General features: G+C 40.4%; 1 protein-coding gene across 6 annotated transcripts in view; it reads right to left on the minus strand.

The window, feature by feature from the left end:
- The window catches only part of CNTN5 (contactin 5), a 1,008,853-nt gene that overhangs the window by 370,050 nt on the left and 625,386 nt on the right, over window positions 1-13,417 (minus strand). For all 6 annotated transcript variants that reach the window (XM_008178633.4, XM_008178637.4, XM_008178631.4 and 3 more), the window contains one exon: window positions 11,975-12,150. In XM_008178633.4, the coding sequence (XP_008176855.2) occupies window positions 11,975-12,150 (176 nt within the window). The remainder of the gene's footprint in view (window positions 1-11,974; window positions 12,151-13,417) is intronic.

Genomic DNA, 13,417 nt, shown 5'->3' on the forward strand with positions numbered 1-13,417 from the left:
TTGCGGAACTATTAACTAAGGTTTGTAACCTGTCCTTTAAATCGGCTTCTGTACCCAATGACTGGAAGTTAGCTAATGTAACGCCAATATTTAAAACGGGCTTTAGAGGTGATCCTGGCAATTACAGACCGGTAAGTCTAACATCGGTACCGGGCAAATTAGTCGAAACAATAGTTAAGAATAAAATTGTCAGACACATAGAAAAACATAAACTGTTGAGCAATAGTCAATATGGTTTCTGTAAAGGGAAATCGTGTCTTACTAATCTATTAGAGTTCTTTGAAGGGGTCAACAAACATGTGGACAAGGGGGATCCAGTGGACATAGTGTACTTAGATTTCCAGAAAGCCTTTGACAAGGTTCCTCACCAAAGGCTCTTAAGTAAAGTAAGTTATCATGGGATAAAAGGGAAGGTCCTTTCATGGATTGAGAACTGGTTAAAAGACCGGGAAGAAAGGGTAGGAATTAATGGTAAATTCTCAGAATGGAGAGGGGTAACTATTGCTGTTCCCAAGGGTCAGTCCTCGACCAATCCTATTCAACTTATTTATAAATGATCTGGAGAAAGGGGTAAACAGTGAGGTGGCAAAGTTTGCAGGTGATACTAAACTGCTCAAGATAGTTAAGACCAAAGCAGAGTGTGATGAACTTCAAAAAGATCTCACAAAACTAAGTGATTGGGCAACAAAATGGCAAATGAAATTTAATGTGGCTAAATGTAAAGTAATGCACATTGGAAAAAATAACCCCAACTATACATACAATATGATGGGGGCTAATTTAGCTACAAGAAGTCAGGAAAAAGATCTTGGAGTCATCGTGGATAGTTCTCTGAAGATGTCCGTGCAGTGTGCAGAGATGGTCAAAAAAGCAAACAGGATGTTAGGGATCATTAAAAAGGGGATAGAGAATAAGACTGAAAATATATTATTGCCCTTATATAAATCGATGGTACACCCACATCTCGAATACTGCGTACAGATGTGGTCTCCTCATCTAAAAAAAGATATACTGGCACTAGAAAAGGTTCAGAAAAAGGCAACTAAAATGATTAGGGGTTTGGAACGGGTCGCATATGAGGAGAGATTAAAGAGGTTAGGACTCTTCAGCTTGGAAAAGAGGAGACTAAGGGGGGTATGATAGAGGTATATAAAATCATGAGTGATGTGGAGAAAGTGAATAAGGAAAAGTTATTTACTTATTCCCATAATACAAGAACTAGGGGTCACCAAATGAAATTAATAGGCAGCAGGTTTAAAACTAATATAAGGAAGTTCTTCTTCAGGCAGTGCACAGTCAACTTGTGGAACTCCTTACCTGAGGAGGTTGTGAAGGCTAGGACTATAACAGCGTTTAAAAGAGAACTGGATAAATTCATGGTGGTGAAGTCCATTAATGGCTATTAGCCAGGATGGGTAAGGAATGGTGTTCCTAGCCTCTGTTTGTCAGAGGATGGAGATGGATGGCAGGAGAGAGATCACTTGATCATTGCCTGTTGGTCCACTCCCTCTGGGGCACCTGGCATTGGCCACCGTCGGTAGACAGGATACTGGGCTAGATAGACCTTTGGTCTGACCTGGTACAGCCGTTCTTATGTTCTTAATGGGAGTCATCAAGATTCCAAACCATCATTAATGGTCCACACTTTGTATAATTACAATTGGCCCTCAGTGTTATATTTCATATTTCTAGTTTCCGATACAAGAGTCGTACATTTATACAAATGGATGATCACACTTAAGCTTTGTAATGATACCTTACAAGAGACCTTTTGCATGAAGCATATTCCAGTTACATTATATTCACTCATTAGCATATTTTTTATAAAATTATATAGACTGCAATGTCACACCCATTTCAAAGCCTGGGCAAGGACAAGTGGCTGCTGTGCATTAAAAGTGGCTAGAATTCACTCATTTGGAAACACTCTTTGCATTTTGTCAGTTCTACAACAAGTTCTAGTAACATCAAACATAACTTGCATTTGAATTGATGTAGCAATAACAAGAGCAGACAGGCAAACAAAGCTCTGTGTTCAGAATTATTGTTAATGTTTTATTTGTAAATCCTCAATTAGGTTATGCATTTACATCCACATAAGCCAGTAGAAGTTAAGGGAATCAGATTAGTATTGTAAATTCTACTCTACTGAAATAGACTTATACTACATAAAGTTATATCATAAAAATTTTACAGACTATTATTAAGTTCCTTCTCCCAAAGTGCTTTTATAGAAAAAAACCACTTAATTACAACTACTAGCTGTTCAGCAAAGTTTAGGTTTGTGCAGGGCCGGCCCACAATATTTTGGCACCTGAGGCAGGGAGCTCAAATGACGCCCCCATGTCCCCTCGCTTGGGCCAAAACTTTAAAAGGTCTCAATTCTGCCTTCTTCCTGTTCTACTCCTCTCATGGTACTGCTCTGCTACCTAGCCCAATAAAGGAGAACTAACAACTTAAAATGCCTTGTTCAAACATTTTAAGTAACACTTATCTTTCAAACACCTGAACAGCAAATGTAACTTTTCTTGTCTGCATTGTAAACACTGGCATTTGTATCTATTTGAATAATCAAAGTGGTGCTTTCAGTGCCTTCTTGGTTGCAAAGATTTGGACTGCTTCCTGAAGGTCCACAGTCTGGGCCAGCTCATGCTCTATTGAGATGGCTGCAAGGCCAACCAGCTTCTTCTGTGTGATTGTGGAGCGTAGATGTGTTTTTATTAACTTCAGCTTGGAGAAGCTGCGTTCTTCACTGGCAACTGATACAGGAAGTGTTAGAAGTATGCGCAGAGCAACAAAAGCATTTGAAAAGAGGGTGGTCATCTTATTTGTGCACATATATTCCAGAACAGCCTTTGGAGTTGATCCTGCTGAAATGTATCTTGAAAGGGCTTTCAGTTTATCACCTAAATCACTCGCATCAATATCGCACATGCCATCATGTGTCAACACTGCCTCTAGTGCCCTGCATTGCTGGTGTAGGTAAAGTAAGGAGTTTTGGAATACCATATAACATCCCAAATATACTGCTGTGTGCCTTGAGCTGCATAAAATGTTCTTTAACTGACTGTATTGCACAATCTAGCACCTGGTTAAAGAATTCAACTTTGAATTGTTGTTTGGGGTCTCTTATGTGATTATCCCATGCCTCGTAATCAAAATGTCTTCTTCTTTGGTGACTCTTGTATTCTTGAATGGGTGGGAAAATAGCTTCAGTGTGAAGTTCCTCTGTTAACTTCTGTGCACTCTTCAGAACGTTTTGAAATCCCTCATCTGACCGATAAGATTGTAGGTATGACTTTGCTTTGTCCAGTTGTTCCATTGCTCCAGATATATCAAGGTCAACACCTTGGAGTCTCTTGCTTACAACATTTATTTCAAACAGTATGTCATGCCACAACACTAAGCTACACAGAAATTTGAAGTTATGTATGTTTCTGGTGATTCCATTTCCCTCTGCCACTGTTTTCCCACAAACAGTTCCTGTCATAGCATTATCCTCCATAATGGCAACCAGGGCTTTGGAGCTGTGCTCCAGCTCCGCTCCAGCTCCAGGCAAAAACCTGCAGCTCCACTGCTCCGGGACTGCTCTGCGCTCCAGCTCCGGGCTCCACTCCAAAGCCCTGATGGCAACTATGGCATCATCTATCTTCCAAATTTGGTGTTTGGTAGGCTTTATCATCTCCACTCGACTTTCCCATTGTGTGGCACTCAGTGGTTTCAGTGTCAGAGAAGATATTCCCAGATGTTGCTTCAAAATTTGCCATCGATGAGTTGATGCAGAGAAAAATATATAGATGCTTTGAATTACATTAAAAAATTCAGCAGCCTCACTAGAAGCTGATGCTGCATCACTGACCACCAAGTTCAATGAATGAGAACTGCATGGGACAAGAAAAGCTTGAGGGTTTTACTCTCGGATTCATGTCTGCACTCCTCTGTTCTTTCCTCTCATGTTGGCACCATTATCGTAGCCCTGACCTCTTACGTCAGCTATCGCAATTCCCGTATCTTCCAGCTTTTTAAGAAGCACATTTGTCATACCAGCTCCTGTACTATCACCAATGTCAATAAATTCTAGAAAATGCTCTCTGACAGTCACCATTGCAGGGACATTTTCACTAGGTTCTGTTGTTGTTACAAAACGCACCATTAAAGTCATTTGTTCCGTATGGCTGATGTCAGGTGTGCAGTCCAGAATAACAGAGTAATATCTTGCTGACTTCAGATCAGCCACAATCTTCTGTTTAACTTTTGTTGCCAGTAACTGTATGATCTCCTTTTGAATTGTTTCTCCAAGGAAGTGGTGTGTGTACATTTCTTGGGTGGTGTCTCTTCTTAGATGCTCCTGGAGTACAGCATCAAACTCAGCCATCAGCTCCACCATTTTAAGGAAGTTTCCACTCTTTGGCACATACAGCTGATCTGAAGTGCCACGCAGTGCTAGGTTTTGGGTAATAAGCATTCTCACAATGGCAATGAGCCTTTTCAGAATATTTTGCCAGTAAAGAGACTTTGATGCAATCTTCTCTTGATGCTGATCGTCTATGGTGACCTTTAACCTTAGTCTCATCTCAAGCGCTTTCCACCTATGGAATGCTCTCTGGTGATTTGCCGCCTTCTCAAGACATGCTGGATTTCTAGCCAGATTTTTCAGTCCTTTGTTCCTGTAGAACTCACTGTGCCTGGAACATTAGACTGGAAGAGTTTGCAATAAAAACAGTATGCAGCATTCTGGGGTTTTGAGTGCATAAACCATGGCCTTTCCACTTTGTCACCATTGGGGATTTCAGGCCAGTAATGTGTTGGATGGAAACTTCTATTTTCATTGTCTTTGGGGAACATGAAATTTTTCACTTGCTGTGGCCCATGCAGTATAAGGAAGTCCCTCAGGCTACTGCTCAAGTGGGTCCACAGTGCTGGATCATCTAGACTTAGGAAACTAAACTCAGCAGCAACTGTTTCTTGCGCCTCCACCACACTCTTCTCTGATCAACACTTTTCTCAGGAATGTGCATGGTTACATCCATTTGAGATGGAGATATGAATGCTGCAGTAGCTGCCAGGTTACCTGCACTCTGACTAACTGGAAGATCAGGCACCTCCTCACCATTCACATCCTCACTGGGGCCGGAAGGCTCACCGTGAACATTTGTGTCTATGTATCTCAGGAGAGCTCCTTCCTGCTTAGGTAAGAATGCTTCCTTTGCTTTCTTTCTTTTTCTGAATGCTGCCCCAGAGCGGCGTTTTCTTCTTTCACTCATGACTGCTGTTCCCGGCCAATGAGAGCTGCGGAGCCAGAACCTGAGGTGGGTGGGGGCAGCGCACAGAGCCCACGTGGCCATTCCTCCCACTAGGAGCAGGAGGGACAGGTTGCTGCTTGTGGGGAGCTGCCCGAGAAGAGCGCCACCCGGATCTGGCATCCTGAAGCCCTTCTCGCACTCCAACCTCCTGCCCCAAGCCCCCTTCTGCACCCAAACTCCATCCCAGAGCCCATGCCCAGCACCCCCTCCTGAAATGCCGGTTTATAGAGCTTTCCGGTTTGTAAAGTGACGGATAACACAGCTGTTCCTGTATTAAAAGCTTGCAGATAAAGTTTAAATTCTGGCAAATATTTATTATTTGGCAAAATGTTTTTCTCCTTTATTTCTAATAAGGCTTGATATTATTTTGCCTTTTTTGTTTGCTTTCTTAAACCAACATAAATAATGATGCCAGCACAGCCCTGGACATGAGATTTGTTAGGTACTGTATCTACTGCAACAGAGGGAGAAATGGGACGTAAAGATCCTGAAACTTGTGTGTGTTTGTTTGGGGCTATAGAAATATTTGCAATTGTGTTAAGGGTCTGAATAGTTCAGTAGCTGCAAATGAAAGGGCTTGCCACTTTCCAATCAACTATATAAAAATATCCATGGTGTAGTAGTTTTTTATATATCTATACCTATTAACACACATTTCTCAAGTACTCCGTCTTTGAAGATACCAAATAGGTTTTTCAGAGTCCAATTTTTCATTTCAGAGAGGACTGTGGTTTAAGTATGCACGCAAGTATGCCCTCAACTAAACTGAGTTTGGAAACTGCAAAGTGATCTTCAGCTACAACTGTATGTTTAGCCAAGATCTTAGAAAACTAAGCTTCAGTTCAACAACGTGAACATTCACACAGCAGTAGCCTGTATCCTGGCTTCCAGTTTTAGGCACAGGCATAGTATTGAGAGTGTCTTTGTTAGAATCTTGAACAATCCACTTGTATCAATAGATAAGATAAGCTTATGGTGGTGGTAGGATCTTTGAGCCGTGATGATCAGGCACTGGTAACCTACCTGGGCTGAGGCTGGTTGGGAGTGATAGGACCATATTGAAATTGTTCTGGATCCTTCCTTAAAGGCCAGTTGATCATTCTGAACTGTGGCCACATGTGGTATTTTCAAGGGTTTGTTTTGGCACTGGTGCTCTCTAGGATCTTTATACTGCCATGAGGAGAATTTTTTTTTAAAGAGGTACAGGCTGGCTCAGTATTATTAAATTGCTCTGAAGATGATAGCCTGCTGTAAATCAAGTTGTCTTTAAATAACTGGTATCTTTTGTGCTTGATGGGCTATAATACCAAGAGTCAAAATTGGATCTAATTAAATCATAGCTTTCCTAAAGATTATATTAATCCAGTCTTTCGATTTTGACCCTTCATTACCAGTATAGTGCTTTGGAATCCCTTGTGAGCAAATGACATTATTGTACATAAAACCAAATTGCATTATATGGTATTTAATTATATATCCCAACTATGTAACCGACAAGTTAATGCATTTAAATGCAGAGAAATGGGCATTACATATAGCACTGAAATACAGAGATTTTACTCAGGATATCTACATATCTAAAGCCCATGAAATTGTTTCACAAAGGCTCTGATTATGCTGTAGAGGATTTTTTTAAAGCATTAGGGATTAACTATCTGCAACATTTTGTTTTAAATACTAAAGACATTCTTTAAACTGCGGTGCAAAGAGGACAAAAAAGCATCTATGAAGCACATTTCAAGTTATAACCCCTGGAATTCAAGTTTCCTAATGGCAACTGCTTATTATTATTAGCTATAGTGGAACTACTGGGCACTAACATAACTACTACTATATATTGTAATTCTCCCAACAGCCCATGATGAAATTATTCTAACTTTTAAACTACTGCTGCAAGGAAGACTAGTTGAATATTCAGATCTAAATCAACTGAATACCCTGGAAAGCAGTGTGTTCTGATTTAGATATGAACTATCAATTTTGCAAGGTTGGCATATAAAGATGTTTTGAAGCTGGAAACAGCATGAGAAGACTTTACTCTTGATTCATTTTCTTTTTGATTTACTGACACAAATTTCTAACTGACACAGAATCTAAACTTTTGATAGATTACTATGAGCTTTCAGATTCTAAACTCAGCAGGATGTGTGAGGAGTTGGAGATGTCACATTATCAATTCAAAGCTCTCATCAGCATAACAAGTTAATACAGTATAGTGACACCATTTCATATAGTGAATTTCTACATATTATCAAAAATCACTGCAAGTATTAAGAATTAGAAATGAGACAGAAGTATTAAGTATTACTTAATCCTGCCTTGAGTTCAGGGGACTGGACTAGATTATCTGTTGAGGTCCCTTCCAGTCCCACACTTCTATGATTCTATTCCAGACACACACTTCAAAGAGTGAAGAACTATGTGTGACTTAAGATATATTTAAGACTGATAGCCATTAATTATTATTTATTGAGTGCAACAGTGTGCTTGGTACTGTACAAAGGGAAGTTACAGACCCTGCCCTCAAAAACACGACAGTCCCCAAATAGACAAATAGATACAAGTAGACACACAGAGACAATTATAAACTGGGAGAGATTGTTGTTTTTGTTCTGGGTGGGAGGGAGGATGGTTTGCTAATTTTCTTATGAACAAAACCAACATGTCACTGTTGAGGGGATTAGGGTTGACGGGCCTCATGGAAATGGTGTGCTTATATAAAGAGAAGGCAGGACAGGAAACAAGTTCTAGTTGTAGGGGATGGCCTGGAAAGTGGGCATCGGCAACTGATGTGGAGGAACTGGTTAGATGTGAAGGAGCATAGAGCAGTAGGGAGGGTAAGAGATTAGACCGCACATCATAACTGGAATTGCTGTTTGCTTCAGAGCTGCTCCCAAACTATTAAAAGATTAACACTTTACATTGATGCAATTGGAAATTCTGTTCCTTTCTGCTCTCTCCTCTCCTGCTGCCCCCCTGCCGGCACACTTCAGTTTGGTTACTTTACATTCTTTTTGTTTCCTTCAATGATTCACCACTCTGCATTTTCTTTTATGGTGCTCTATGCTTCCAACATCCTCCTTCCCGCCTATGCAATTTGCAGCCTTGCCAACCTTCACTTCTGACCTCATCAGCTAGCATTCTACTATTAACCTATGCTGGAGCAAGGTCTGCTGCCACTCCAGAGCTAACCATTTAAAATAATGAATAGAAAACGCCTACAAGTCTGCAAGTGCAAATGTGAATGCTGATCAAAAATTTCAAATACAAAACCCTCTTCATGTGGTCCAAGTGGAGACGGTGAATAATTCAGTCAGAATTAGTCAAAAGAGAACAAATTTTACTTCACTGTAGCCTTACAAAGGTATACTGGATCCTGAGTATGTTGCAACTATCAGACCATTAAATTCCACACTGCCTTCTGTAACTCTGGCTCCATCCCCTAGCTTCTCTTGTTTCAATAAGGGTCAGCTGACCTACATTTTAGTCATTTTTGTGAAGGAGACTCAAACACTGTGTTTCAGTGCCCTGAAACAACCCATATTTACCAGTCGTAATGTTCCATAGCCAAGAAATCATTTTTACAATAGCTTTGTTATATCGAAGGTGAGACCCAGCAGTATTTTCTCAGCGCTGAACTCAGGACTGAGTTCCAGAAATGCCTGATGAGATCACTGTAACATTTTAAGTGTAAATACACTGTACTGTAATATGGAGAATATATTTTGTACCTTTGTAGTCTTATACATTTCAGTATAGAATTTGAACAGTGGCACAATTGGTGGAAATCCACCTGTAAAAAATATATTTCCCTGCCCTCACACAGAGACACAGTTCCACCACTTTATTAAGGAATTTAGTAATAACAACTGCAGCCATGCAATTTAATTAATTTAAAACCTCATGTTTCAGGGCACTGCCTAGTTGCCAGCAGGAGCTGGGAAATTGGGATCTACTGGATCTAGGCAAAGTTTTTAGACGAATCGTTTATTCACTGAAAAACGGAGTCTTTGTGGAACTGAAACAATTCATAAATTTGACATGAATTCACTTAATGCTTTTGGTTAAATCCCCCCGCCATATATTTGAGGCTTAGAAGCCATTCACTAAACAGCTGAAGGGGGAGAAGGAGGAGGTGCCAGTGCTCATGCTATGGTTGCCTCTCTTATATCCTTTAGCTCAGTGGTTAAGGCACCATCTTGGGATGAGGAGACCTAGGCTTAATTCCCCCCTCTGCCTAAGGAGAAGGGATTTGAACTTGGGGCTCCTACATTGTAGGAAAGTAGCCCAATCACTGGGTTATAGGATATTCTGGGACAGCTCTCTCTCAAGCCTTGTCTACACTACCAAGTTTTGTCGCCAAAAACTGCCTTTTGGCGACAAAACAGCAAGAGCGTACACACTACAATGGGACTTTTGTCACAAAAAATGCACAGTTTTGGTGAGAAAAAACTTCCACCCCATGAGAGACTTTTGTCTTTTCCCCTCCCTTTATTGTCAAAAAAGAGCCAGTGTAGACACTGCTGATTGTTTTGTCGACAGAACTGGCTTCCGACAGTATCCCTCAATGCCTACCCTGATTGCTCTGCTCAGTGTTTTGATCTCTGCTGCCCTACAGGCATGTGCCCCTCCCCTTTCAAAGCTCCAGGACGTATCTGTGTGCTGCTCCCTTTGGGGAACAAACAAAGAGCAAATCATTGGAATGCTCCTGTTCTGCCCTGCGCTAGGAACACGGCAGCAGGCAGACTGCTGCTGCAGGAGGAGGGGGACAGACTGCTGTGCTGCTTTGCCATTCCTCAGCACGGAGAGCTCACAGAGCTACTCATGATGCTGCTCTCCACAGCTGAGGGGGCTGTGGAAGAATTCGGAGAGAATCCCAAAATGTGCAGAGATCAGCTCTTCCTTCCCACAACACTGCACTGTGGGATACATACCCATGGTGCATTGCTCACCCTGTCGATGATAGTGTCCCCAATGTGGACATGTTCTGTCGACAGAGGGAGCAAGTGTGAACACTCTTCGGTAATTTTTATTTTGTCAACTTTTGGGTGTTGATATACTTTTTGTCAACAAAACTTGGTAGTGTAGACAAGCCCTCAGTCCCTCCTGTTGAAGCTATTCCACTTTGTAGAATTAGTCATTGGAGTAAGCACTTGAACTTGGGACTCCCACCTCCTAGGTGACTGCCCTAACCACCAGCTTATAGAGTCATTCTCACTCTCTTTCCCTGGCCTGATGATAATTCATTGTCATTATGATTGACTGTGCATGACAATAAATTGTCATTCTCATTCTCACTTTCTTTTCCTGGTCCAATGAATATAGACTGGAGATTAGGGCATCGAACTGGGGGGAGGAAAAGCCAAGTTCAAGATCGGTTCTAATGCTTATTTAATTATTTATATGAAGCAGACCAGCTGCAGCCACAGAGATGAGATAGCCTACACCAGAATATCATATAACCAAGTGGTTAGATGCAAGTTCAAATTCCTTCTTCCCATTAGGCAGAGGGGAGAATTTCACTCAGGTCTCTCATATCCTAGGTGAGTGCAGTAACGGTTGGGCTAAACATTATAAGGGAGCTGCTGCTGCTTGCCATTGCCGCTTCTTGTTTCATGATTCTAGCCTTTTGAAAATGCCTGAAACTGATTTTTTTAGATATGCTGAAATTTTTCACAATTTTCAGATTTGGTTTGTATTGAACCAATTTTTTTTTTCCAGAAGTGCCAGCAAATAAAAATATCAGTTATTTGCCCAGCTTTTACTCTTACTGCATCCCCATCTCTTACTAAATCCTTGCATAATATGGCTTGATGTGTCATAGAATGGATGTTTGCCTTCCTGAGAAGCAACAAGGATAAGCCATTGCTGGAGGGAGGATACCTGAATCCGTGAAAAAATGTGCATTTCCTCAATGGCAACTAGTGGCTCATGAGAAAGCTGGAATATTTAAACAAGAATATTTTCTTAACAATCTATAGAATGTTACACTGACTCACGAAATGGATATATCTATTTATATATTTTATAGATATAAATATACACACGTAGTGACAAAGATCTGTCTATCTATCTATATTTTTCACTATATATAGATACATATAAATGACAAACAACACATTATCATAGATGCTGGACCATTTAATTTTCTATTTTTACATTCACTAACGAATTTTTCATGTATTTAATGATTATTCATTTAATTCCAATTTTCTGACATTAACATAATTCATTTTATCACAGCTGAGTGTGTGTGTGTGTGTGTGTGTGTGTACACAAAGCTATAGTGATGGATAAAACGAATGTAGGTTATGTACTGATGGATAAAATGAATTTAGGTTATGTACACACAAAGCTCTATATGATAAAATGAATTATGTTGTCATCAGAAAATCAGCATTACATGAAAAATATCACTGGCGAATGTAGAAATTGAAAAATTAATTTTACAGCAATTGTGGTTTTTTACTGGTCTCAGACTCTTAAAAGTTGCACAAGTAACAGCTCTCTCTCTCATAAACAAAGTAGTTTATTTCTAACCCTCCCATTTAGCCTGGAATAATAAAGTCTGTACATAATAATACTATTTCTATAAGGCATTTTAAAATTACAGTACAGAACCTTATTAAGCAGTGTAATAGTTGAATCCATGTTAAAATACTGTTACTCACATGCAAACTGAAGGGTGGCCTCTCTGCTCAAAATACTTCCAAACACGTTAGTGGTTAAACATTGATATTGCCCAGAATCCTTTGCTTCATTGGGATTGCTGATGATAAAACTTCCTTCTATCAAACTGTAGCGGTAATCACTTTCAATATCAATTTCAGTTCCATTTCGTAGCCATCTTGGGAGAAAATGGGAGAAACTAGTTCAGCAATTGTCTGGAAAAGGACACTTCTGAAACCATGTCAAAGATGTAAATGAGTCAAGATGATTATCATTGGCGGTGCTCATACCAATGTCTTTATTAAGGTCACCAGATACTTCCCATTATAAGATCCTGTTTTCAATTGTTTGTAACTTTGCCAAACTTTAACAGTTTGAGCTGATTTTTTTTTTTTTTTTGAAACTTTCAGCTAAAACAGTTTAGACATTTCTGAGAACCAGGGTAGTGGAAAATACATTGTTTTGAAAATATGAAAAAAATACAGAAAGCCTTTGACAAGGTCCCTCACCAAAGGCTCTTAAGCAAAGTAAGCTGTCATGGGATAAGAGGGAAGGTCCTCTCATGGATCGGTAACTGATTAAAAGATAAGAAACAAAGGACAGAAATAAATTGTCAGTTTTCAAAATGGAGAGAGGTAAATAGTGGTGTCCCCCAGGGGTCTGCACAGGGACCAGTACTATTTAACATATTCATAAATGATCTGGAAAAAGGTGTAAACAGTGAGGTGGCAAAATTTGCAGATGATACAAAACTACTCAAGATACTTAAGTCTAAAGCAGATTGCGAAGAGCTACAAAGGGATCTCACAAATCTGGGTGACTGGGCAACAAAATGACAGATGAAATTCAGTGTTGATAAATGTAAAGTAATGCACATTGGAAAACATAATCCCAATTATACGTATAAAATTATGGGGTCTAAATTAGCTGTTACCACTCAAGAAAGAGATCTTGGAGTCACTGTGGATAGTTCTCTGAAAACATCCACTCAATGTGCAGCAGCAGTCAAAAAAGCTAACTGATTATTGGGAATCATTAAGAAAGGGATAGATAATGAGACAGAAGATATCATATTGCTGCAATATAAATCCATAGTATGCCCACATCTTGAATACTGTGTGCAGATGTGGTTGCCCAATCTCAAAAAAGATATACTGGAATTGGAAAAGGTTCAGAAAGAGCAATAAAATGATTAGGGTTATAGAACAGCTTCCATATGAGGAGAGATTAATACAGGGGTCGGCAACGTTTAGCACGTGGCTCGCCAGGGTCAGCACCCTGGCGGGCCAGGCCAGTTTATTTACCTGCTGACATGGCAGGTTCGGCTGATTGCGGCCCCCACTGGCCGCGGTTCACCATCCCGGGCCAATGGGGGCGGCGGGAAGTGGTGAGGGCGAGGGCTGTGCTGGCCGCGGCTTCCCGCTGCCCCCATTGGCCCAGGACAG

The sequence above is a fragment of the Chrysemys picta genome, chromosome 1 (genome assembly GCF_011386835.1).
Source record: "Chrysemys picta bellii isolate R12L10 chromosome 1, ASM1138683v2, whole genome shotgun sequence".
NCBI lineage: Eukaryota > Metazoa > Chordata > Testudines > Emydidae > Chrysemys > Chrysemys picta.